Source organism: Poromitra crassiceps (assembly GCF_964638095.1).
Source record: "Poromitra crassiceps genome assembly, chromosome: 1".
Taxonomy (NCBI): Eukaryota; Metazoa; Chordata; class Actinopteri; order Beryciformes; family Melamphaidae; genus Poromitra; species Poromitra crassiceps.
The window spans coordinates 69,040,649-69,067,693 of record NC_139623.1 but is presented as its reverse complement, the minus strand read 5'-3'; the positions used below and the strand labels follow the sequence as shown (position 1 = coordinate 69,067,693).

The following is a 27,045-nucleotide window of genomic DNA, read 5'->3' as shown; positions in this document are numbered from 1 at the left end:
GCTGTGAAAAAGGCCTGAGGTAACACAAGAAATAAAATCAGATTAACTTTACATACCAGCCAACATTAGGCTGTGAAAAATGCCTGAGGTAACACAAGAAATAAAATCAGATTAACTTTACATACCTGTCAACATTAGGCTGTGAAAAAGGAATGAGGTAACACAATAAATAAAATCAGATGAACTTTACATACCTGTCAACATTAGGCTGTGAAAAAGGCCTGAGGTAACACAATAAATAAAATCAGATTAACTTTACATACCTGTCAACATTAGGCTGTGAAAAAGGCCTGAGGTAACACAAGAAATAAGATCAGATCAACTTTACATACCTGTCAACATTAGGCTGTGGAAAAGGCCTGAGGTAACACAAGAAATAAAATCAGATTAACTTTACATACCTGTCAACATTAGGCTGTGAAAAAGGCCTGAGGTAACACAAGAAATAAAATCAGATTAACTTTACATACCTGTCAACATTAGGCTGTGAAAAAGGCCTGGGGTAACACAAGAAATAAGATCAGATCAACTTTACATATGGGGCAACATTAGGCTGTGAAAAAGGCCTGAGGTAACACAAGAAATAAGATCAGGTGAACTTTACATACCTGTCAACATTAGGCTGTGAAAAAGGCCCGAGGTAACACAAGAAATAAAATCAGATTAACTTTACATACCTGTCAACATTAGGCTGTGAAAAAGGCCTGAGGTAACACAAGAAATAAGATCAGATTAACTTTACATACCTGTCAACATTAGGCTGTGAAAAAGGGGGAGATTTTCTATTTTCTTTTTATTTAGCCCCCTTCCCAACAAGCTTGCCTGACATAATTGGTGGTTAATGGATGCCTTAGGACGCTCATCTAATTTCATATGACACCAGATACTTCACTCTGGCTCTAAAACTTAGCCCGCTACAGCCATTTGATCTATCACTATGGAATTGGGAGATTAAAGCCCCAATCAGTAAGATTTTTGAATTTTTTTACTGTAATATAAGAGCTTTTTAGTCACAGGACATGGTAAATTGACTTGTAATAGGGAGACCCTCGACTTTATTTATCCCACACCGCCCTCCATTGGCCAGCCCTGGGACTAAGCAAGTTGTCTGCCACGTCCCGTGGCAAGAAAAAAGAAAAAAGAGAAGGATGCGCGCATGCGCTGTACAGCGGAAGCGCTGTCTTCAGGAAAACAAGGAAGTAACTCGATTCGGATTTGCTACGAAAATGATGTTTCACGGAACTATGGATTATTATTTCATAACGTGGTGAGTACCCGATGTCACAACATGTACATAGAGCTTTCTGGCGCTGTGTTTTGTTCACTTTGAACGCCGATATCGTTATCGATACTATTGGACCCAGAGGGCGCAGTTGCCCCAATAGCAAAACTTGGAAAACTTACTGAATGGGGCTTTAACAGGGGAAATTACCAATCAGGAGCACAGCAGGAGAAAGGGTTACAAATCGTGAGTGTTGGCAGGTATGACTTTACTGATCCCAGGCAGTAATTTGGGGAAATATACTCTAAATGAACTTGAATGATTTTATATATAAACAACTACAGAACTAGACAGAGTGTTGATCATCTCTTAGCAGTAAATTGAAGGCCTTTCTGTGATGTGTGTTCCCAGAATAAGAAGCGCCGCGAGAGGAGGGATCTGCTCAGACTACAGCTGCTCAAGATCTTTGAACTGTTGGCTGATGCAGGAGTCATCAGTGACAGGTAGCACACTCACTCACTCACTCACTCACTCTTGTACCTCTCTTCCATTTCTTTGCCTTCATTTTTAATTCGACCAAGAAACTTTGAAGGAGATTATGTTTCCACGGTGGACCCAAGGCCTTGGACCAACGAGCCTTGGTCTTTTAGTGGATATGTGATTTCGACGATGATCATAATTTTTTAACCATTTATTATGCTGTGTTTCTGTGCTGGTGGAAAAGTCGGATATCTAAGACAAGTCAGGTGCTAAACAGCATTGCGTTCACATGCTATTTTCTCAAAAAATCTATCCCAGAGGACAAAGGAAAGATACACTCAGAGGCTACAACTTTGTTGTTGTTTGTTTTTTGGTTTGTGCTTTGCAGAGTGCCTTCTAGTTGTCTTTGTTTTGGTCTTTTTTATACCTTATTTACCCAAGAACTCCACTGGAGCTGTTAGGCGTTAACCACCTTAACATAATACTTCATGCCTTACCCCATCAGCAGTTGTTGTCCACAGTGCTGTAGTGGTAAAAAAAAAGTGGGTAAACTATACTTTTGACTCGAGGCAGCTTTCTCACGCGGCACCAGCAGTGTTATAACGGCGGATAAATAAGCTTCCGTGACCGATATACAAGACAAAATATGAGAGTATATAGAACAACTTAATCTGAATCATATAGCCCTATAAGGTATATCAGGGGGTTCCCCCACATTTCTGAGTAGCCAGCCAGATAGAAAAAGTAGCTGGCTATGGGATGGGCCTTGCCCCTCAAGGGGGGTCCGGGGGGATTCTCCCCCGGAAGATTTTTTTTTTACATTTTAAAGTAAAATTCATCAACCTGGTGCATTTGAGAGCAAAATGAACTACACACATCTCTAATGTGTTGTGACTTTACAAATAATTAGGCCTAAACAATCAATATAAAATGTATTTATTGAACATTTGTTGAATTTCTCCAGGTATGAAAAGTTAAATTATACAGTAGGTAGTCTACTTTAAAGGACCTTGTATGAACCCAGTATATAGCCTACAGTTTGAAGAGTAATATAGTTCTCTCTCTCACACACACTGTACCTGTGATTGTCAGCTTCAGCTTTATAGCTAAAAGTTTGTAGACAGATTTAATCTGTGATTCTTGAATACCAATATATAATTCAAACTGTCCACAAACACATTGGGCAAGGATAGGTAGACAACATACTGTACATGGAAATAAAAGTGGTTCTGCCACTCTGGCCACTAAATTTTAGTCAGCCAATATTTATTTATACAGATCTCGGCACAACAAACACCAGTAGCCTATGTTTCTAGATAGTTTTCAACATGGTCGTATTATATTGGCTTTATACAGTAGCAGTGGCACCTGGACTATTCAAGTCGACTTGCACGCACCTAATGTTACAAACTTTACTTGATCAGAGGGAAATCAATCATGTTTCTTACACCAGTGATTCACTCTTCAGTTGTAAAACGGTGAGCCTATATGATTTCCCCCACTCCGGACACACATTTTTAACCAACCTTACCTATGTTCAGCTCTCCAAATGCGCATTGCGCATCGCTGGCACAATGGCACCGTTAAGTTGTTTGAAGGGAGCGCTGTCTGGGCAGGCAAGCACAGCTCGATAAAGGCACCAACGTGACCGGGGCCGTGTACCTTTCCCGCGGAGCGCTCCACAAAAATAGGCTACGGTTCACGGAGATCCTGGTCAGTGCCATGCCCATGTGTAATCTTTTTTCTTTTCTTTTGGTGTGTGACGTGCTTGGCGTGGTCTCCGCATCAATGGAGTTTACGCGAACGTGTTAAAACTCGTGCAATAATAAGTGTGCATAAACGATTTAAACATGTGAGTAAACGATCTTAAAAGGTGCCTAAACGCTGCAGAGCATTGAAAAAGGTACGTAAACGCCGTTTACGTGCGTTTAGCCACCACTACAGCCCTGGTTGTCCAGCCAGTCCTGTAATTTGAACCTGCAACCTTCTCCTACTTCCTTACTTCTCTACCCTCTAGCTGAGCTACTGCGCCCCTATAATATTGCCTATAATATAATAATAATAATAATAATAATAATAATAATAATAATAATAATAATAATATTGCCTATGTAATTTGATGTGCTCTTTAATCCCGCTTTAACTGAACTTCATCTCCTTCCACCTCTGCAGCACCAATGGAGCACTGGAGCGCGACTCCCTGGCTTTGGGGGCGTTGTTCCTGGAGTATGTGGACCTGACCCGGATGCTCCTGGAGGCGGAGAACGAGAAGGAGCTGGACGTGCTTAAAGACATCAGGGCCCACTTCAGTGGCATGGTGGCCAACCTCATCCAGTGTGTCCCTGGTAAACAATTAGATTACACTCACTGCACTTTTCCCGTCACAAATGCTGTAAACTGATATGAAAATGTCAATAAATATATTGTTAAGAAATGTATTACTCATAATGCATTGGTCCTTCAGTAGTAGCAGTTGTAATAGAGAGCCGCAGGAACGAGTCCGGAAATCATCGATGCTAACACTCCTGGTTTTTCACTGTTTTCGCCTATGGGAGTTTTGAATGGGTTTTTGGCGCGATGCTTCTAATAATCTCTCTGGGCAACGCTGGCTTAATCAAACGCGAACCAGTGTTTAGTAATATCATCTTCACACATGAGGACCACTTTTATGAGTTTTGAAGATTTTACGTGCCGTTAAAAGGGCAGCTAGCTAGCAAACGGCTAAATGAGACTACACTGTTGAGTCGATGGGGATATATACGTCAATAACGTCACCACTTCAAAGGACGAAAACAGAAATGATCTTTCCCTCACCTGGTTCAGCCCGGGGTAATCAGTGCACAGCAGCACACACATCAACAACACTCCAGGTTGAGTGCTGACGTGAAGTGGAAGCCTATGCGACAGTGTGTAGTTCTGGATTAGCTTAGCTCGAGCTTTTTACTTCTAGGGCTCGCATTTACGTTACAAAACTCATGAAAGTGGTCCTCATGTGTGAAGATTATCCGACTGAACTTTGGTTCGCGTTTGATTAAGCTTGCCTTGCCCAGAGACCTTATTTGAAGCATCGCGGCAAAAACCCATTCAAAAATCCCATAGACAGAAACAGTGAAGAACCAGGAAGTCCGAGATTTCCGCGTTCTGACTACAAAAATACATCATCCCTGCGGCTCTCTATAGTAGTGCTGTAGTAGCTTTATCGGTGGTCTACGTTACCGAATTGACAAGCGAGTTGACAGTACCATAAATGATCCAGTACAAAACAGCTTGAGAAATATAGTCACATTATTTGTATTCCCTCCATCTCATCTCTGCAGTCCACCATAGACGCTTCCTCTTCCCACAGCAGTCTCTGAGGCACCATCTCTTCATCCTCTTCAGCCAATGGGCTGGGCCCTTCAGTGTTATGTTCACGCCCCTTGATCGCTACAGTGACCGCAACCAGCAGATCACTCGGTACCAGTACTGTGCTCTCAAAGTAAGCAAAACCCATAGTCGCAAGACCAGTAGTACATGGCAGGAGTTATTTCTGCAGTATTTTGTCCTTTTACTGCATTTTACACAAACCTGAGCGTTAAATCTAGTTAAAGACCCTGGAAACCAGAAATATTGTTTTATTATTTAGCATTTTGAGTTCATCACATCACAGGAACCTATGTTAACTCATTCACCGCCAAAGACGTCTTTGACGTGTTATCAGGAATAGCCCTCCCCGCCAATGACGTGTTTGACGTGTTTTGTTTTTATTAGTGCAGCGCGTAGTTCAAAGACTTCCCCAGCCTGTGACATGTTATCAGGTCCCTGCCCTCAAAGACAAGCCGACAACACGTCAACACGTTATCAAACACATACCGCAGCTGTTGTTTTGAAATGGAAGAGGAGGAGAAAACGGAGAAACGCTGCCTGTTGCATAGAGGAGAAACGCCATTGAAACGCCCCTCGGCGCGCTGCACTGGTCGCCTTGCTGCAGGGCGAACCTGGATTGAGTTGTTCGCGGTAGTCAAACCCGTGACGAACATGATCGATCCGGTTCCAGCGCCTGGTCCCAAAGCCAAGCCGGACCCGTTCCTGTGTCGCAGCATTCGTCCCAGCCCGAACGAGAGGAGGAAAACGATGCAGAGGCAGAGGAGGCTAGACGCTGATCTCAGACCAGTTTGGTGTTCCCCTCCTATGCTAATTTGCGGGGGAAGGAGGTGCGATCCAGCAGCAGCTGTGGACAGAACTCTCTCTGTGTGTGTGTGTGTGTGTGTCTGTCTGTCTGTCTGTCTGTCTGTCTGTCTGTCTGTCTGTCTGTCTGTCTGTCTGTCTGCACACTCACTCACACTGAGTAAACTGTATTGTTGAATGTAAAAAAAGCACTTCATGTATATATATATATACTGTATATATATATTTTTTTTTTGTCATTTGTGTCATAACGAATAATATTTACATGTCTGATGTCAATACAGTTCAAAATAAAAGAATTGAGAGCGAGTTCTGCCTGAGATTGTGTCTTTTACAAAAATGGCCTTTTCTGCTGTTTCTCTTCTCAGAGAGACCTTTTTGGTGAAAACAGGGTGTATATAAATGGCTATAAGTAGAGTACAGAACATGCTAAAAGCTCACTTTTTTTTCCTGGTGAACCCAGAGACGTACATCTTCATTTTGAGGTATTGCAAATCACTTTGGTGCTAATAGATAATTTACTGTGGGTCTTGAAAGATGACCAACAATTATGAAAATCTTTGGCCTGTGCTAAATATTGGCAGTCCTAAACTGGCCATGAATGAGTTAATAAGCCACCAGCCACATTTGAACGATGATGAACGTCGCAAAGTATATAAATTTAGGTTTGACAGTCATGGCAAAAGTCATGAGAATCAATTTGATTTTAGAGTGTATTTTCTCCCGCGGACTGTGTGGGTGTGTCCCGTAGGGCATTCACGACTAGTGAATTTTACTAGTCGACTAGTCGTCCCTAAAGGTAGTCGACTAGTCGACTAACCGTTTTTAATTTATTTTTAATATTTTTTTTTTTTTTTTTTTTTTTTATCTTTAAGAAAGAACATGAGGTATTTACACGACATACATGGACTATCATATCCCATATCCCCCACAAAGAACATCAAAACACAACAAAACAAAACAAGAAAACTGCATAAGATACACAATAATCCAAGAACAAACAAGACTATTGGACAAACAACCAAACAAAAACAATGCATTCAGCTCCTATCCTGATAAGCCTAATGAGACTGGGGTAAAAAGTTCTTAAAGTCAAACTCTGTATGTGGTTGCCATATTTTGGGGATGTCTAAGAATCTGATTCTTGTAGTAAATTTCTTGTAGTAAATGTTATCCAACGTATGGTAGCTTGAGAGTTCATTCCACCAGTGAACTACAGCTGGGGGATTGGATGCTTTCCAATTCAAAGCTATGCATTTCCTAGCTGCCAACAGGGCAAGATCTATGTATTTACTTTGAATGCATTGTTTTTGTTTGGTTGTTTGTCCAATAGTCTTGTTTGTTCTTGGATTATTGTGTATCTTATGCAGTTTTCTTGTTTTGTTTTGTTGTGTTTTGATGTTCTTTGTGGGGGATATTGGATATGATAGTCCATGTATGTTCTTTCTTAAAGATATTAAAAAAAAATTTTTTTTTTTTTTGCTAAAACGACTAGTCGACTACTAAGCACAGTGTCGACTAGTGGTTTTACTAGTCGACTAGTCTGTGAATGCCCTAGTGTCCCGTCTGCAGCAGGTCTCCGAGAGAGAGAGAGAGAGAGAGATGAGACTCTCCGTTTCCCTCTCCGTCGGAGAGAGAGAGAGAAGGAAAGAGAGATGGTGTGTGTGTGTGTGTGTGTGTGTGTTTGCGCGTTGCTCGGCGAGAGGAAGACATCTCTGCCGCTCCTGCGAGTGCACAGCGCTACTGTGTGTGTGTCAGTGTGTGTGCGCGCGTGCGTGCATGCGTGTGTGTGATTCGATTAAATCTTATGACGTGATAAGCTCCTGCATTTTAGCACCGCGCGCTCCGCTCTCTTCAATGAGGAAATGGAAATCCAGACCTTGTAGAAAAGTGTAGATTTTTGGGGTAAGGGTTGAAAGTAATGTCAACCACTTTCTGAGGCACACAATTACTCACATAAGACCCTCAATTTAATAGGTAGAAGGTTTTTGTGGATTTTGGTTTCCAGGGACTTTAAGTCTCGTTAAATTTACTCTCTTAACCTTTTGTCCCCTAGGCTATGTCAGCGGTGCTGTGTTGCGGTCCAGTGTTTGACAATGTGGGTCTGTCTACTGATGGCTATCTCTATAAATGGCTGGACAACATCCTGGCCTGCCACGACTTGCGGGTAGGTCACCTCTCTGATTGGCCGTTGCCTCTTAATTGTCTACACAGGTTTTCAGAAAATATAACACTGGTTAATATATTTTAATAAGTTTGAATAGTTCTTCTAGCACAAATGCTTGAAATAGTCTGACATGCATGTTATTTCCTATGTGGGTGAGTCATTCTACATGATAGCATGTGTTGCCTTAGGTGCACCGTCTGGGCTGTGAGGTGGTGATCCTGCTGCTAGAACTGAACCCAGACCAGGTCAACCTGTTCAACTGGGCTGTGGACCGCTGCTTCACTGGATCTTACCAGCTGGCCTCTGGCTGCTTCAAGGCCATTGCCACCGTCTGCGGTAGCAGGTAGGGAGCCATGTTGAGTTATCACTGGATACACGCATGACATTCTTTATTGCTGTATGTTATGTTGTTCAAATCTCATTTGTGAAAGAGGTATATACAGTAACAAGAAGAGACAGGCGCACAAAGTTGTTCATTGAATGTTGTAACTACGGCTGTCTCTCATTTAGTTTACATTTCACAAAGTGACACTTTCGTTGCACATAGGATATTTCTCTCATCTAATCTGAATTAAATTCCACTTAAACATTAGCTTGCAGCATGAGACAGAATGTAAGATTTTTGAGTACTAGTTTTCCCATCCACTCAATTAATAGCCATATTTTGTTGTTGGTTTTTCCAGGAATTACCCCTGTGACCTCGTGACCTTGCTTAATCTGGTGCTGTTCAAGGCCTCAGACACCAGCAGGGAAATCTATGAGATCTCCATGCAGTTGATGCAGGTAAGAAACATGCACACCGAGAACACATCACACAAAGCTGAATGTTTATGGCAACACATATACTGTATTCACCTTATGTAGCCACGCCCATTTGACCCGGTTGTGTGGTCGTGTCACGACTTCCGGCTAAAAATAAAATAACATAAAATGGCTGGCTGCTCCAATATCATCTAACTCTGAATTAACTAATAATTTGGCCAATTGTATGTAACATACCAAATAAAAGCAAACGGCAATGTGTAAGAATGCAACGCCATGTAACTGGCTCGTTAAGTCTCGCATTCCAGGGAATTACGTTAACGTCTGCGGGTCTTATAGACGTAAATGGCGCGAGCGCTCGGAGGAGAGAAAACTATCTGAAGCTTTCTTTGTTGGAGTCCAGGTATGTTTTACAAGAAAGTGCTCGTCATTGTCGATGATAACGTTATCTGACCTGGCTAACAGTGGATACTCGCTTGCTTGCTGTGTACCGAGCTCAAAGTAGTAGGCTACGTTCTTTATTTTACCCCCTGCACTGTCCGCTACAAAAACAACTCTCTTATTTTGCGCCGTGACCGCCGGAAGTGTTAACAGGACCCGGAAGAATTTGGCCCACTGTAAGGTCTGAACATAAGGTGAATAGAGGTGAAAAAGTATCAATAAACAGTGCATTTTGATTGTAAAGTTTAAATCATATGTTGTTCAGGTGCTGGAGTCTAAGCTGTGTGTGTACTCTAAGCGGATGGTGGAGCAAAAGCCTGGTAATATTCTGTACGGGACCCACGGCCCGCTGCCTCCTCTGTACAGCGTGAACCTCTCTCAGCTCTCCATCCAGCTGGCCAGCATGTTCCCAGAGCTCACCCTGCCTCTCTTCTCAGGTAAACACACCTGGATGAATGTGTACGCTGCGTTATGCATGCTGCAAAAGTTAAGTCAAGTTTAGAATGCTTTGAACACAAATAGGCCTGACACAGGGGACGCAAAAACAGATGGATACTAGGCACACACACAAAAAACATGCAGCACTTGTTGCTGATCATTTGTCACTATTTTGTTATTTGTGTGCAAACTGTGTATCATAGGCTGCAGCTTAGCTAATGCATTTGAGAGAGTGGGCATCTCGTCTCAAGGTCGATAGCGTTTCAAAAAGCCAGTCAAACACGCACGCATGCACACATGCACGCACACGCTCATGCTCACGCACGCACGTAGTTTAAGAAATGTCAGGAAATGAATGAAGAATTCACTTCCTCATTGGCGAGACTTCGGCACGCTATGGAGAGAGTGGCTCGAAACACACGCATGCACTCACACGTGCAGGCATGCACACACAGTATCAGAGAGAGGGGAGAGGGGGCAGTGTTAGAGAGGAGAAGGGTTTGACCTGCAAACCTGCACCGCTTACTCTGTGATTTGTCTTATTCCCATGGATAATTCGGCAAATATGGATGACATGTTAGTCATCAAGATATTTCCAACACAGCTACAATGCAGTTTGATAGCAGAAACATGTGCAAGTATCAGACACATAAATGGTAAACAGGTTTGTGAACTAAATGACTTACTCACAAAATAACTGTAATGCATTGAACATCACCGACTGATGATACATAGGCTAATAAAATCATAGCAGACAACTCTCATCCGGCACACTACCTCTTTAATCTCCTCCCATCAGGCAGGAGATACACAAGCATCAAGAGCAAAACATCTCGCTTCAGAGAGAGCACCACCTACCTCCAAGCCATTAGACATCTGAACTTGCACTGACTCATTGACTACCTTTAACCTATAGCACTTTAAACTGTATGCACTTCTGCTGAATACGATGCTGCTGGATACTGTTCCTGAATGTTGTTTCTTCTTCTTGTGTTTAATGGTTATTTTTTATATGGTGTTCTGCTGCTGCTGCACTGTCTTTGTCTCTTTGTCTGAGAGTGAACCAAGACAAATTCCTATCAACTAGGTTGACATGGCAATAAATTGAATGTTGAATCTTGAATAGTCTCATGTGGTCGGACCCAACGTCTTATGTCAGCACGCTTCAGAAGTTCTGTGGCCAAATCTGATTGGCTGGGCTGTTATGGAAGTCCAACTCTCTGCGTGCATTGGGGCATCGTTCACAATGTATCGCCCCACGAGTTGTGTCACGCTGTCCGCACGAGTTGTGTCACGCTGTCTGTGGTTTCATATTGAGTTGTGTCACGCTGTCCGTGGTTTCATATTGTGTCACGCTGTCTGTGGTTTCATATTGTGTCACGCTGTCCGTGGTTTCATATTGTGTCACACTGTCCGTGGTTTCATATTGAGTTGAGTCACGCTGTCCGTGGTTTCATATTGTGTCACGCTGTCTGTGGTTTCATATTGTGTCACGCTGTCTGTGGTTTCATATTTTGTCACGCTGTCCGTGGTTTCATATTGTGTCACGCTGTCCGTGGTTTCATATTGTGTCACGCTGTCCGTGGTTTCATATTGAGTTGTGTCACGCTGTCTGTGGTTTCATATTGTGTCACGCTGTCCGTGGTTTCATATTGTGTCACGCTGTCTGTGGTTTCATATTGTGTCACGCTGTCCGTGGTTTCATATTGTGTCACGCTGTCCATGGTTTCATATTGTGTCACGCTGTCCGTGGTTTCATATTGTGTCACTCTGTCCGTGGTTTCATATTGTGTCACGCTGTCTGTGGTTTCATATTGTGTCACGCTGTCCGTGGTTTCATATTGTGTCGCGCTGTCCGTGGTTTCATATTGTGTCACGCTGTCCGTGGTTTCATATTGTGTCACGCTGTCCGTGCTTTCATATTGTGTCACGCTGTCCGTGGTTTCATATTGAGTTGTGTCACGCTGTCCGTGGTTTCATATTGTGTCACGCTGTCTGTGGTTTCATATTGTGTCACGCTGTCCGTGGTTTCATATTGTGTCACGCTGTCTGTGGTTTCATATTGTGTCACGCTGTCCGTGGTTTCATATTGTGTCACGCTGTCCGTGGTTTCATATTGAGTTGTGTCACGCTGTCCGTGGTTTCATATTGTGTCACGCTGTCTGTGGTTTCATATTGTGTCACGCTGTCCGTGGTTTCATATTGAGTTGTGTCACGCTGTCCGTGGTTTCATATTGTGTCATGCTGTCCGTGGTTTCATATTGTGTCACGCTGTCCATGGTTTCATATTGTGTCACGCTGTCCGTGGTTTCATATTGTGTCACGCTGTCCGTGGTTTCATATTGTGTCACGCTGTCCGTGGTTTCATATTGAGTTGTGTCACGCTGTCCGTGGTTTCATATTGTGTCACGCTGTCCGTGGTTTCATATTGTGTCACGCTGTCCGTGGTTTCATATTGAGTTGTGTCACGCTGTCCGTGGTTTCATATTGTGTCACGCTGTCTGTGGTTTCATATTGTGTCACGCTGTCCGTGGTTTCATATTGTGTCACGCTGTCCGTGGTTTCATATTGAGTTGTGTCACGCTGTCCGTGGTTTCATATTGTGTCACGCTGTCTGTGGTTTCATATTTTGTCACGCTGTCCGTGGTTTCATATTGTGTCACGCTGTCCGTGGTTTCATATTGTGTCACGCTGTCCGTCGTTTCATATTGAGTTGTGTCACGCTGTCTGTGGTTTCATATTGTGTCACGCTGTCTGTGGTTTCATATTGTGTCACGCTGTCCGTGGTTTCATATTGTGTCACTCTGTCTGTGGTTTCATATTGTGTCACGCTGTCCATGGTTTCATATTGTGTCACGCTGTCCGTGGTTTCATATTGTGTCACGCTGTCCGTGGTTTCATATTGTGTCACGCTGTCCGTGGTTTCATATTGAGTTGTGTCACGCTGTCCGTGGTTTCATATTGTGTCACGCTGTCTGTGGTTTCATATTGTGTCACGGTGTCCGTGGTTTCATATTGTGTCACGCTGTCCGTGGTTTCATATTGTGTCACGCTGTCCGTGGTTTCATATTGAGTTGTGTCACGCTGTCCGTGGTTAGGACATACTCCAGGAAGGCAGCGCGAGGCGGAGCTCCGCAAACCGGGGGCGCACTCCCCGCTCGGGCCGAGGTGTTCATACTCAGAGCGCTGCTCAGAGCATCGCTGTTTACATAGTACAGTGAATGGCCCATGATAAAGTCAATGAAACGCAATTAAAAGTCAATGAAATACCGGGTTCACTCTCAAACGATCATATCAGCACATGAATAGAATCGCCAATCTTGTTTTTATTGAATGTAAATATAGATATGACTAAAAACGAACAGTTAAGAAATCAAAATTGACCACATGGGTCAAAAAATGTGGTCAAAAACATGCTAGAAAAATCTGATGACACGTGCTTCCGGCTGCGGTGGCCTCGCCCGACGTAAATCTACGGCTGGCTGCTGCGATACTAGATGATACATAATAGATACTAGATGATACATAACAGATACTAGATGATACATAACAGATACTAGATGATACATAACATATACTAGATTAGGGATGTCGACGGTTAACCGTTAACCGGTTAACCGCCGAGAACGTCTTTGGTCGGTTAAGCATGTCGGTTAAACGGTCAATTTCCATGTTAATTTGCATATAACAGTGTTGCCAATGTGGCGATTCCCCCCCCTCCTTCGTGGTCAGCAATGTAACATAAGTATATTAAACGATGGGGCAAGTATTAATCAAGCTAGATTTGGAAATAAACACATGGTTCTTCATGTTGATTTTATCTACCCGATGTCTGATCAAACGCATTCCGCAGCGAAGCACACACACAGCTGAACACCTGCTGCAGTCACAGTGAAGTGAGCGCACTGACTGCCACGCCCCTCTGCTGCTCCTGTCTGAGCCAGTGGTCTGAGCACACAGCTCAGATGTGACCATTTCAGAAGGATTAACACACCCAGCGAAACAATCAGCTCATACATGTTCTATAGTTTTGTTAACTCCGTGTGTGCTGTCATTAGCCTACTTTTCCTTCACTGTCTCATTCGGCCTACTGTAACTCTCTCCCTCCCTCTCTGCAGTGCATGTTCATCATGCACACGCATGCATACGCGCGCACTCAATGATGAAACAGTAGTTTTTACCGTGTTACAAAAATGACATGAAGCGGTCGAATTGACGATTGAAAAGTATCAATTAACGTTAACGTTACTGTCCAACACATGGCAGTTCGGATAAATTGTTTCACAAGAGACTGCGTGCGGAGTGCGGACTCGTTTTTATAATGTTGCCCTGCCAGACACACAGAGCACAGCCCTCGTCGCGTCGCGTGTGTGAAGAGAGAGGGTGGCTTGTGGCTTGTGGCTTATGGGTTGGCTTTAGCTCAGGAGGTAGAGCGGGTCAGCCAATGACGCAAGGGTTGTCGGTTCGATCCCCGCTCCCTCCCAGCTGCTGTCGCTGTGTCCCTGGGCAAGACACTTAACCCTCCTTGCTCCCGATGGTGTGTAGGCACCCTGCGTGGCAGCCTGCCGCCATCGGTGTATGAATGGGTGAATGTAGACTATCTACTGATTGTAAAGCGCTTTGGATAAAAGCGCTATATAAATGCAGGCCATTTACCATTTACCATTTAGAGAGAGAGAACGGGTGAGACAGAAGCAAACTATTTTTTGCAGATCTCAAAAGCAGGTAAACCACTGTGGGATTAGTGAGACTATTGCTAAAAGAAAAGATACTGTAGTGATGTGCACTTTGTCAGTGCGCCCTGCAGCCTGGGCTGTCGTCCGCTCAAACACTACTTCACGGGGCGGCTGCGTGTCAATTGACGTGTCCTTCATATGCAATGCGTGCATATTAAGCACTGAGCAGTATAGCCTATCGGAGGAATGTTTTTGTTTAGATGGCTGGAAGGTTCAACTTGTCTTCTCGTTTTGTTAATGTGTTTTTTTCTGCTTGTAGATGTAAAAATAAATGCTTTCTAATGAAAAAAAAATCAAGCATTTGTTGTGGTAATGGTTTAATGGAGCACAGACAGTAAAATAGCGCATTTTAATCTTCTCGGTTAACCGACAGTTGTCGGCTAATGAGTGTCGGTTGTCGGTCAAGAAAAATTATGATTTTCGACATCCCTATACTAGATGATACATAACAGATACTAGATGATACATAACAGATACTAGATGATACATAACATATACTAGATGATACATAACAGATACTAGATGATACATAACAGATACTAGATGATACATAACAGATACTAGATGATACATAACAGATACTAGATGATACATAACATATACTAGATGATACATAACAGATACTAGATGATACATAACATATACTAGATGATACATAACAGATACTAGATGATACATAACGGATACTAGATGATACATAACAGATACTAGATGATACATAACAGTTTAAGAGAATCTCAAGGTGGAATTCTCCTTTAAAGAGAGACCACAAACTACTCATCACAGCCTCCAACCCCTTCCTCCCCACACAGAGGTGAGCCAGCGTTTCCCCACCACCCATCCCAACGGCAGACAGATCATGCTGTCCTACCTGCTGCCCTGGCTCAGTAACATCGAGCTGGTCGACACGGGGATCCTCCCCCCTGCCTCCAGCCCCTGCACCCCAGAGGAAGAGCCTCATGGTCAGGCGCACAGCCAGGGACTGTCCCCCAGTCTGAGGGGTAACGGCTGGGGCTCCCTGCAGGCCACCTCGCTGGTGCTCAACAACCTCATGTTCATGACCGCTAAGGTGGGAAACGCTTTGTGTTTGTGTGCATCTTTCAGAGTGAAACAACTCTCATTTCAAAGTGAAAGCTCTTTCCTTTCTGTATGTCATCAGTACGGAGACGAGGTTCCTGGCCCGGAGATGGAGAACGCCTGGAATGCCCTGGTGTCCAACGAGAGGTGGTGCAACAACTTACGGATAGCCCTGCAGTTCCTCATCAGCCTGTGTGGAGTCAGCAGTGATACCACACTCTTGCCCTATGTGAGTGTATTTCCTCATCCATAGTTTGGCGTTCAAGTGTCAACATAGCTTAGGTTGCTTGCAGTGTCTATGGCGGTGCAAGCCTTTCTACACCTGCGGCGAAATGCTACAGTAGATGGCAGGCTGTCGTTCTTTGTTGCATTCTGTCTAGAAGAAAAACGTTGGTAATCATGTTACATGTACACCTGTTGAAAACGACAGGCTTTGTTTACACTGATTTATTAGATTGAACATGTTCTTTTCACTTTGAAAGTTCATGTTTGTGTAACACTTAATTTTGATAGTCCACTATAGTCCACTGATAGACGCTCTACAACATGTCAGTTGACTGTCAACAGCAGACTTCATCAACTGAATATCTGTTGACTCTGAAGCTGTCTTCACATGATAAGTGATCTTCTCTTCTCTCACCACGAGGTAGAGCGGAGAAAGGTCAGCGGGAGGTCAAAGTTCAAATTTGAACTTTGAGCACAACTATGCTGCCGCATAATTGGGAGGCACCGCCCTCCCCATAGGAAAACAACGGCACAGCGGGCGCACAGCTGTTTTACCGTGGATGATGTGGGGGGGGGCTTAAGGTTTCCTAGCTTAGAGTCTAAGCTAGGAAGAAACACATTCCTACATATGAGTGAATTGCCTTACTTCCCTATAACCCTTTAACTAGAACCATTTTTTATTAGCCTAAATTTAAACCTAAACCTACCCCTAACATTCACCCTAATCCTAATCTTAACCCTAGCCTTTACCACACTATTTTGTGTGCCCAACTATGACCCATTTATTTTACGTCCCTAAATTTAGTTAACCTTAACCTGTCAAGTTGTTGACAGGCTGCGAGCAGTCTGCTGATTTGCTAATTTGAGCAGGTGAACATGAGAATCAACTCATTGGTAACTGACATAAATTATGGATAGTTTGTTGAACATTTGTTGATAGCTGAAAATACCTAGTTGATAGTCTGTTGAAACAACTATTGTTGGCAGTCAGCTGATACACTGTTGAATATCTACTCTACACTGTTGAGAGTCAACACTGGACTATTGAAATAAAGTGATACAATTGTTTGAGCTTTTGATAAACTCTAAGGACTGTGTGTAACAGCTAAACACAAGATTTAGCTGTTATGTAAATATGGGATTGTATATACAGTAGATGTATTGCATTTTGGGCGGTTTGTTTAGTTTAATATTTGGAAACACTACACTAAAATAGACCTGTATTTTCAGTTACAATTGAAAGAAACGCTTAAGAAAAACCTCCCAAGTTAAGATAAGTTAAAGTCCCTGGAAACCAGAAATATTTCTTTATTATTTAGCATTTTGAGTTCATCACATCACAGGACCCTATGTTAATAAGCCACCAGCCAAATTTGAACGATGATGAACGTCGCAAAGTATATCAATTTAGGTTTGACAGTCATGGCAAAAGTCATGAGAATCAATGAGTTTTTAGAGTGTATTTTCTCCAGCGGACTGTGTGGGCGTGTCCCATCTGCAGCAGGGAAATTTGAGTTGAGGCCACCGCAGCCGGAAGCATGTGTCGTCAGATTTTTCTAGCATGTTTTTGACCACATTTTTTGATCCATGTGGTCAATTTTGATTTCTAATTGTTCGTTTTTAGTCATTTCAAGTAATGTGCTGTGTTGAGAGAGAGAAAGAGTGTGTGTGTGTGTGTGTGTGTGTGTGTGTGTGTGTGTGTGTGTGTGTGTGTGTGTTCGCGCGTAAAGAGATCTCTGCTCAGCGCTTCTGTCTCCCTCCCTGCTGTGTGTCCAGCGCTATGCTGCGTGCTCTCTCTCACTAGTCCAGAGAGAGAGAGAGAGAGAGAGAGAGAGAGAGAGAGAGCAGCATAGCGCTCGACACAGCACACAGAGTGGGAGAGAGACAGACACTGAGCGAGCGCTGTGGGGCAAAGAACGGACAAAAGGAGAAGGGCGAGTTGCGCGCGTGTACAAAGGTTATATAGAGCGTATGACGTCATAAGATTCTGCATTTGGGCACCTCGCGCACTGCTCTCTTCAATGAGGAAGTACCTTGTAGAATCTTGTAGAAAAGTGTAGATTTTGGGTTGAAAGTAATGTATAATAATTTCAGAGGCACACAATTACTAACATAAGACCCTAAATAACATAGTTAGAACGTTTTTGTGGATTTTGGTTTCCAGGGAGTTTAAAGTCTTCAAGAACATAACCAAAGTTTAGACAGTTGGAATCAGGATTATGTCTTTAATATCTGAATTTTGAGTAACAGTGATGTTTTCCACACGCTGCACAAAAACAAAATTCAACTGCAAAAACCACGTGCAGAAACAAAACAAGAAAACATCTTTGCTCCATTTTGTAGTGTATGGCCCCTATCTTCCCACTGGCCTTAGGCGCTAAAACTGCCGTTAAACGGGAAAAAAACGCGCCTTGCGCCTGCCTCGGGAAGTTAGCATCATGTTTTTAGGCCCCGAAATGTGCTTTACGCCGAAGAGGCGTGGAGCAGTGCCAGAATAGGCCAGAATGGGCGTTTCGGCCTTAAATACCGGCCTAACGCTATCTCCCCCCCTGGCGTTAATTTAGCGCTTAGCGCTTTTCAAAACCAGGCCTTATTCAGTGCGCCGCGGATATTACTGTGTGTGCGTAATTGCGTGCAGCTCTCCTCTGCCATCTCACTCTCTCTCCCCCTCTCTCTCTCTCTCTCTCTCTCACGCGTCAGACAGGCACAATGACCGATGTTATACTGTAGTTTGGAGCCCCTGTCATTCAGAGGCTGTTGCATCATCCTACCTGTGCAGTGAGGGAGAAGAAAAGGTAGCGAGAGAAAACGATATCATTCTGCCCAAACTTTCACCAATCTAATCTCATCATGACATCCAGCCATAGGCTATATCTTTTCTAGCCGATGCGTTTAGAACATTCTTTTCACTTTGATCTTGCTATAGTGTAGCGTATTTACATGCTTGCTGTATTTAAACTGCAGTGAACTTGGTTTGAGAAGCATAACGTCGCTGTCGTTCCAGGACCTCGAATTTCCAAAACAGAAACTTTTCAGGAAGTAAAAAAAACCTGTTTGCTCTTAAACTACTGAACCAAATGTCGTCAAAGTTGGCACATGTCTTAATTATAGTTAGTTATACATACTAACATACTGTATGTGCATACTCATGCACGAGCCCCCAAGCTCCAGGCCGCGGGGGCGCGCGCAGGAGCAGCAGCATTGCCCCTCGCCTCTCATGGCCGAAGCGGGGGCTTTCGCATGGGGTGAGAACAGTCTGACATAACGTAGCGTTAACGTTACTTTATTCTCGTCAGAAAACACTCCGATTTGCATGTTAAAACAAGTTTGCAGCCTAGGAATAACTGGAAAACATTTGATTGATATATTAACGTCAGAGGAAGCCAGGATTAGTCAAAACGATATGAGAAATACACAGCGCGTCTGCCGTGTGACTTTTCCGGGTTTATTGTCCTGCGTGGGGGGAGGTACACACGGAGGTAGGGGGGGAATTTCGAGGTTTGACTGACAGATTGAGGGCGAATGGCGTTACGTGATTTACTCACAAGCTCGTTGTAATGCTTTTCCATTGGTTGCATTTGTTAAAAACCACACAGAGACGTGAAGGGTGACCAATGGCATTGATTCATGACAAAAAATAAAAAAGTGAAAAAAGGCACATTCGAGGTCCTGGAACGACAGCGACGACAATAATGTGGAATAATATATATGGAGACAGACGGGGATGAAAGAGAGAGGGGGGGAGCTCAGAGCCCTTTGGTTGGGCTTTTCTCACCGGATTGGATCGCTCCGTGGAATGGAACATGAAAGGGACATTGTGATTCGTTTAGTGCACTTCTCCAATGAGCACGGTGTGAATAATTCTACGCTTAAAAGGCGTGGTTATAATGCTTAAGGCCGCGTGTAGCGCTGACACGAGAATAGGCAGTGCGCCGGTCCACGCCCACTAATATGAGCTGTGTCACTATGTGTGTCTGTTCTAGATCAAGAAGGTGGTGATCTACCTCTGCCGCAACAACACCATCCAGACTATGGAGGAGCTCCTGTTTGAGCTGCAGCAGACTGACCCAGTCAACCCTGTGGTGCTGCACTGTGACAACCCTCCTTTCTACCGCTTCGCTGCCAGCAACAAATCCTCCGCCTCACACACAGGTCAGAGGAGAAGCTGCTGTCATTGGCTAGCCTCACACACAGGTCAGAGGAGAAGCTGCTGTCATTGGCTAGCCTCACACACAGGTCAGAGGAGAAGCTGCTGTCATTGGCTAGCCTCACACACAGAGGTCAGAGGACAAGCTCATGTCATTGGCTAGCCTCACACACAGGTCAGAGGAGAAGCTCCTGTCATTGGCTAGCCTCACACACAGGTCAGAGGAGAAGCTCCTGTCATTGGCTAGCCTCACACACAGGTCAGAGGAGAAGCTCCTGTCATTGGCTAGCCTCACAGACAGGTCAGAGGAGAAGCTCCTGTCATTGGCTAGCCTCACACACAGGTCAGAGGAGAAGCTCCTGTCATTGGCTAGCCTCACACACAGGTCAGAGGAGAAGCTGCTGTCATTGGCTAGCCTCACACACAGGTCAGAGGAGAAGCTCCTGTCATTGGCTAGCCTCATACACAGGTCAGAGGAGAAGCTCGTGTCATTGGCTAGCCTCACACACAGGTCAGAGGAGAAGCTGCTGTCATTGGCTAGCCTCACACACAGCTCAGAGGAGAAGCTCCTGTCATTGGCTAGCCTCACACACAGCTCAGAGGAGAAGCTCCTGTCATTGGCTAGCCTCACACACTGGTCAGAGGAGAAGCTGCTGTCATTGGCTAGCCTCACACACAGGTCAGAGGAGAAGCTCCTGTCATTGGCCAGCCTCACACACAGGTCAGAGGAGAAGCTCCTGTCATTGGTTAGCCTCACACACAGGTCAGAGGAGAAGCTGCTGTCATTGGCTAGCCTCACACACAGTTCAGAGGAGAAGCTTGTGTCATTGGCTAGCCTCACACACAGGTCAGAGGAGAAGCTTGTGTCATTGGCTAGCCTCACACACAGGTCAGAGGAGAAGCTCCTGTCATTGGCTAGCCTCACACACAGGTCAGAGGAGAAGCTCCTGTCATTGGCTAGCCTCACACACAGGTCAGAGGAGAAGCTCCTGTCATTGGCTAGCCTCACACAGAGGTCAGAGGAGAACCTGCTGTCATTGGCTAGCCTCATACACAGGTCAGAGGAGAAGCTCCTGTCATTGGCTAGCCTCATACATAGGTCAGAGGAGAAGCTCCTGTCATTGGCTAGGTTGGTGGTATCCCGTCAAGTATTGAGAAAGTGAGATCTCATTTCTTAAATGCAAATCAGTGGAAATGAACTGAATGCAGAATGTATATTTTTTAATAATCCGGTTTTCTTTTGGGTTCTACTTACAACCACCTCCACTGAAATGATTTTCTTTTGGTATTTTGTGTTGGTTGCTGGTCATATTCATTGACATGAAATGGTGTTTTTATCTCAACTTTGACCTTTACTTTGAAGTTTACAGTTGTTTCATATGACAGATGTTGAACTACACTATATTCCTGAAGAACATCTCTGCAATGTCTCATGTGTTAGGCACCACCTCCAGCAGTAACACTGTGGTGGCTGGTCAGGAGAACTTCCCAGACACAGACGAAACCAAAGCCAGAGAGAATGATGAGAGGTCAGTATTCATGTCTGTCATTACTATGTATAACTTGGTCTAGATTAGCCTCAAGCCGCAGTTTATCATTCCTATTCAGTGTATAAGGTCAATATAGATTATTAAGCATTAATGCAATATACATGGTGCAGCCCATTGTGGCACGTCTACTGTATGTGCATCTACGGGTGCGTTCGGAAATAGCACTCCGAGCACCCAGAGTGCACACTGGACCGTTCATAAATTGGGAGCGCCGTTGTAATTAGGGCTGGGTTAAAAAAATCGATTCTCCGATTTTTAATCGATTTTTATTTTAATCCTTTGATATCGATTCATATGTCCATTGATCGTTTTTTTTTTAATTTAAATATACAAAATAAAAATAAATAATAATAAACAGGCTAAAATATTATGCTGTGTGTGGTAGTTGAAACATAGTTTCAAGTTGACGTTTATTTATGTTTGTAGTTGAAACAAAAACATAAATACTGTAGGCTACATAAATGGAAATGTTTGATCATTAATATCTACTTTTAGAAATTATATAGGCTGAAATCAAATCACTGTGCATAATTGTGAAAGTGTCTTTATTGACAGATGAAAAGGCTGTTATTTACCCTTTGTCACCACCTGGTGAGTAAATATATGTGTAACTAAAACTACATTAGTTACAACTACATACTACTAATTAAAATTGACAACAGGTCTGCAACTTTTTTTCCCCATGTATCTACTTGGCGCAAAAAAGGTTGGGAACCCCTGTGTTACATAACTGGACAGTCATGTAATTCAGGTTACAGCTCAAAAAACACGTTTTGGTATCACTAACCAAATTGATATTGAAATTAATCGAATCGGAATCGAATCGAATCGAATCGGGATTAATCGATTCGCAACCTTGTGAATCGGAATCAAATCGATTCTTGAAATTTGAACCAATACCCAGCTCTAGTTGTAATGTACCGTCCGTTCACGCTCTCATTTCAGTGTAGAGCGTCAGAGTGGATTTACAAACCCACAGTAACTACCTATGTGTGCTGCTGTTGCATAAAAGCTCTGTTTTGTCCCAGAGGTCAACCTGTACAACTACATAGCAAATATTTCCTATCAATGGCACAGCACTGTGAACACAGCCACTTTCACACTGTCTACAAGTTAGCAGCCATGGAATGTGACTGCGTAGGTGGGGACACTCTGAATGTCACGTTAATGTCAGACTTTGTGTCTACCCAGGGCCAGGGCTCACAACAGACTGGAGTCTCGCTACAGCAACAGCTCAGGAGGCTCCTACGAGGACGAAAAGTGTACGTTGACTTGAGAGTGAACATACAAGCATGCTGGACTTATGCTATGTGTAGACACACACACACACACACACACACACACACACGCACGCACGCATACTGTACTGTACATACACACGCACGCACACACACACACACACACACACACACACACACACACACACACACACACACACACACACACAGACACACACAGACACACACACACACACACACACACACACACACACATACACACACACACACACACAGACAAGACAACACACAATATGTAGTCCACAAGGCTACATATTCAGAGGTTCTCAAAACAAATTCAGCCAAGGACCCCTTACAAGATAGAAAATATACCGGGGACCCCCTCATTCTTATTTGTGATTTTGGGCTAAGTTTAATTGTTTCCACGGTAACGTGCTTGACTTTTAAATTGATAGGTTTGTTGAATTAAGAATGTAATCCATGCACCATTTTAGATTTAATGCATAAAATATTTTCATCGAACCATGTAGCTGCAAAAAAAAGAAAAGAAAAGACATTTTGATTTTCCTGAAAACTTTTCGCGGACCCCCTAGCAAAGTGCCACGGACCCCCATTTGAGAACCACTGCTGTACAGTACTCATGTCATTTTGAAAGAGCTGCAGGACATGGATTCTTCATCATATCAGCCACTTTAACCCCATTATGCTAATTGTTGCTAATGCCCCAGCCAGCACAAATTGACAGGAGTCGTTAGGGTGAGAACGCACTGTAAGAAACGCTAATGCACTTTAATGCACCGTAAGAAACTGCACCTGTTGTAGTCTTTAATTGTAATGAAATTTGGTAACACTACTTTCATGCACTACTGTAACCCACTGGCACACATGCAATATATCAAACACGGAATGTCCTGCTGTCAAAGCAATGACAGAGACAAACAAATACACACCCTCAGATACACAGCGGCACACACTGTCAGGCTCATAGACAAAGAAATACACAGCCTCAGATACACAGCGGCACACACTGTCAGGCATCAGTGATGCTCTATCTTTAGCAGAACACGCCCAATGCATCTGCTTTGAGAGGCTTCCAGGCGTGAGTCTGCTTCCAGGCATGAGTCTGCTGCTGCTGGAACTCCCATGTGACCATGGTTGATTGGCTCGTGTTTGGCATACCACACATTTTGAATTAGCTGCGGTTGTTTGTAATTAAACTGTCACATGAACTGTTTGTTTGTCACATAGTCTATGATCAGTGTACTGTAAGATAGCTACAATTAACACTCAAAGAGATATTTTAGGCATGTCATCATTATGTTTCTTCAGGTTGTTGTATGTTTTATTTAAATTATTCTATTTCTGTAGCTGACCCACTCCCACCTTACGCCGGTTGGCTGATCGGCGTCCTGGAGACCAACCGTCCTCAGCCGTTACCCATGCCCGTTAATGGAGGCTGCTGGGCTCCTCTGGTCGACTACCTACCAGAGACCATTACACCTAGAGGACCACTGCATAGGTACACACACACACACACACACACACACACACACACACACACACACACACACACACACACACACACACACACACACACACACACCACACACAGCACACACACTCACACACACACACACACACACACACACACACACACACACACACACACACACACACACACACACACACACCACACACAGCACACACACACACACACACACACACACACAGACACACACACACACACACACACACACACACACACACAGACACAGACACACACACACACACACACACACACACACACACACACACACACACACACACACACACACACACATACACACACACACACACACACACACAGACAGACACACACAATTTGAATTTGGAAGCTCTTGCGACCTAAATTTTAAACTGTGAAGCAGTCATGGCTATTCAAGAGCCGGCATAAAGCAATGTAAAGCATTCACACACACACACACACACACACACACACACACACACACACACACACACACACACACACGCGTGCGGGTACACACACATGCACACGCACACACAAACACAACCACAGACATGACACCTGGTCACAGATGGTCTGATAAACAACCGCTATAAAATGAAACCTGCTTAGCCAGCTCGTTTCTCTGCTTGGTGGAGACTGAATATTTGTAATGATTACTAGCGTCATGCAAGCCAACAATCTGAGGGGGCGATGGGCGGCAAAAAATTTGCGGGGTTGGAAGCCAGATTTAGAGGAATATCTAATTTTAAATTTAAGCAGGTGTAACCATAAGGCTATTTTCCAAACTGCTCAGCCTCCTGGAAAGATCCATAATCACCAGACTAAGTACATTGCCACTGCCCAGGCTCAATGGACTTGACAAAAAAGGGAGACCACACATTTCAAAGCAATGTAACACAATGTTTATTTTGGCTGGTATTGCCTTTTCAGAAGGTAGACATCTTTCCTCTAGAGCAGGGGTTCACAACCTTTTTTGTGCCAAGGACTGGTAGATACATGGGAAAAAAAGTTGCGGACCAGTTGTCAATTTTAATGGTTTTAGTTATATATATTTACTCACCAGGTGGCGACAAAGGGTAAATAACAGCCTTTTGTGTTGTACTGTATGTAGCCTATACAGTATTTATGTTTTTGTTTTAACTACAAACATACATAAATGTAAACTTGAAACTATGTTTCAACTACCATACACAGCCTATAATATTATAGCCTATGTTTATAAAAATAAAAAAATAAAAATAAAAATCTTTTTTACCTCTCAAAAATCTGAGGGGGCAATTGCCCCCTCAGTTACAATGGGCATGACGCTTCTGATCACCTCAACACCTAAAGAAATCCTTGCGAGATGGCATGTCCCCTGTCTTGACGAGGTTAGATCTATGAGTTTGTTTGAGTTTGTTTTCAAGTTGGTCAAATCCCCTACATATGTGCAAAGCAAGGTTATCTTAGACCTAACATAGTGGTTCAATGTTCAATTGAATAGCATGCATATGATTGTCTAATCAAATCATCTAAATCCTTCAGCATGAGCGGTGCTTCACAGTTGCAGTATTAAGATATACACCAAAACCAATTTATGTGATTTGGATTGAATGATGTTGTATAAAATATGATCAACACTCAACTTACCTACAGTCATTCTAGCTGCATCAGTTGTGTCGAGGCATGAAGATCCAGACAGAAGTAGATTTAACCCATTGATACCTGATGCAGCATTTGTGTGTATATCCCTCATTTGTGTGTGTATTCCCTTAAGACCACGCGGTTCGCAGTCTTAAAGGGACAAACACACAAATGCTGCATCAGGTATCAATGGGTTAAGAGGTGAAATCAATAAAGGATCAAAGTTTTCACTTTATGTACTTGGACAGCACATTCTCGCCTGTGGAAAGAGCAAGTATTCATCATACTTTGTGCATTCAGTGTACTTTTTTCCCCCTCTTTCTGTTTTTCCCAGGTGTAACATCGCAGTGATCTTCATGACTGAAATGGTAGTGGACCACAGTGTGAGAGAAGACTGGGCTTTGCACCTGCCCCTGCTGCTCCACGCCCTCTTCTTGGGTATGAATGACACACACACACACGCATGCATGCACACGCACACACACACACACACACACACACACACCCTACATAACTCAGTTTTGGTCTACCTCGCTCTCTCTCTTACGCTACGTTCACACAGGGCACCTACGCCTTGCCTTGCCTCAACCCACGCCTACACCTACAAACCTTGAGCTGGGCGTGAACCTATCACATGCTCTTGTGATCACACTGGACGACTATTCCACGCTGAACCTACCAGCGCCTCTCCTCTCTCCCGAGTGTTTTTTTTTGTCACGTGTGGTCCCGAATTATCATGGGTAGGTAAAATAAATCGGATATATTTAATGTGCTATTGATGCTGGATATGTATAACCAGGTCTCCTTCTTGGGTGACTGCTGTCATAGAGAACTGGGTGCTGTTGTACTAAGTGGATTAACTTTTCATTGTCCATCTTGCTTCTTCGGTCGCTATTCTCTCTCCTGAAGATTTGTTTACCGACGGGGAGAAAGCCCCACGTGATAGCCACCCGTCAATCACTCTCTCTCTCTCTCTCTCTGCTCAACATTGTTGTAGTAACACCATTTTATTTTGAAATTCAGTTGACTTTGCCATTTCCCACGGATATTGTCACGTTTTTCCTTCATGGCTTGACAGAAAAGGTCTGCCTTCACGCGCCTAGTCGGCTTTAAAATAGACCTCACGCCTAAACGATAAAATCGGCGCAGCTCAGGCGAGGCGTGGGTACACGCAAGGTTCACGTTGAGGCGCCCTGTGTACACAGCCTCATTGACTAAAAAGGACGCCTATTTAAAAGCGTGGG

The 27,045-nt window shown here is 43.7% G+C and overlaps 1 protein-coding gene across 1 annotated transcript in view; it reads left to right on the top strand.

The window, feature by feature from the left end:
* The window catches only part of fryb (furry homolog b), a gene marked incomplete at its 5' end in the record, with an annotated part of 215,811 nt that overhangs the window by 130,605 nt on the left and 58,161 nt on the right, over positions 1-27,045 (top strand). Inside the window, 14 exons of the mRNA XM_083643518.1 lie at positions 1,634-1,725; positions 3,875-4,047; positions 5,020-5,180; positions 7,926-8,036; positions 8,225-8,379; positions 8,720-8,819; positions 9,505-9,676; positions 15,226-15,482; positions 15,573-15,719; positions 19,699-19,867; positions 21,304-21,391; positions 22,604-22,674; positions 24,019-24,169; positions 26,136-26,239. Of these exons, the coding sequence (XP_083499644.1) occupies positions 1,634-1,725; positions 3,875-4,047; positions 5,020-5,180; positions 7,926-8,036; positions 8,225-8,379; positions 8,720-8,819; positions 9,505-9,676; positions 15,226-15,482; positions 15,573-15,719; positions 19,699-19,867; positions 21,304-21,391; positions 22,604-22,674; positions 24,019-24,169; positions 26,136-26,239 (1,951 nt within the window). The remainder of the gene's footprint in view (positions 1-1,633; positions 1,726-3,874; positions 4,048-5,019; positions 5,181-7,925; positions 8,037-8,224; positions 8,380-8,719; positions 8,820-9,504; positions 9,677-15,225; positions 15,483-15,572; positions 15,720-19,698; positions 19,868-21,303; positions 21,392-22,603; positions 22,675-24,018; positions 24,170-26,135; positions 26,240-27,045) is intronic.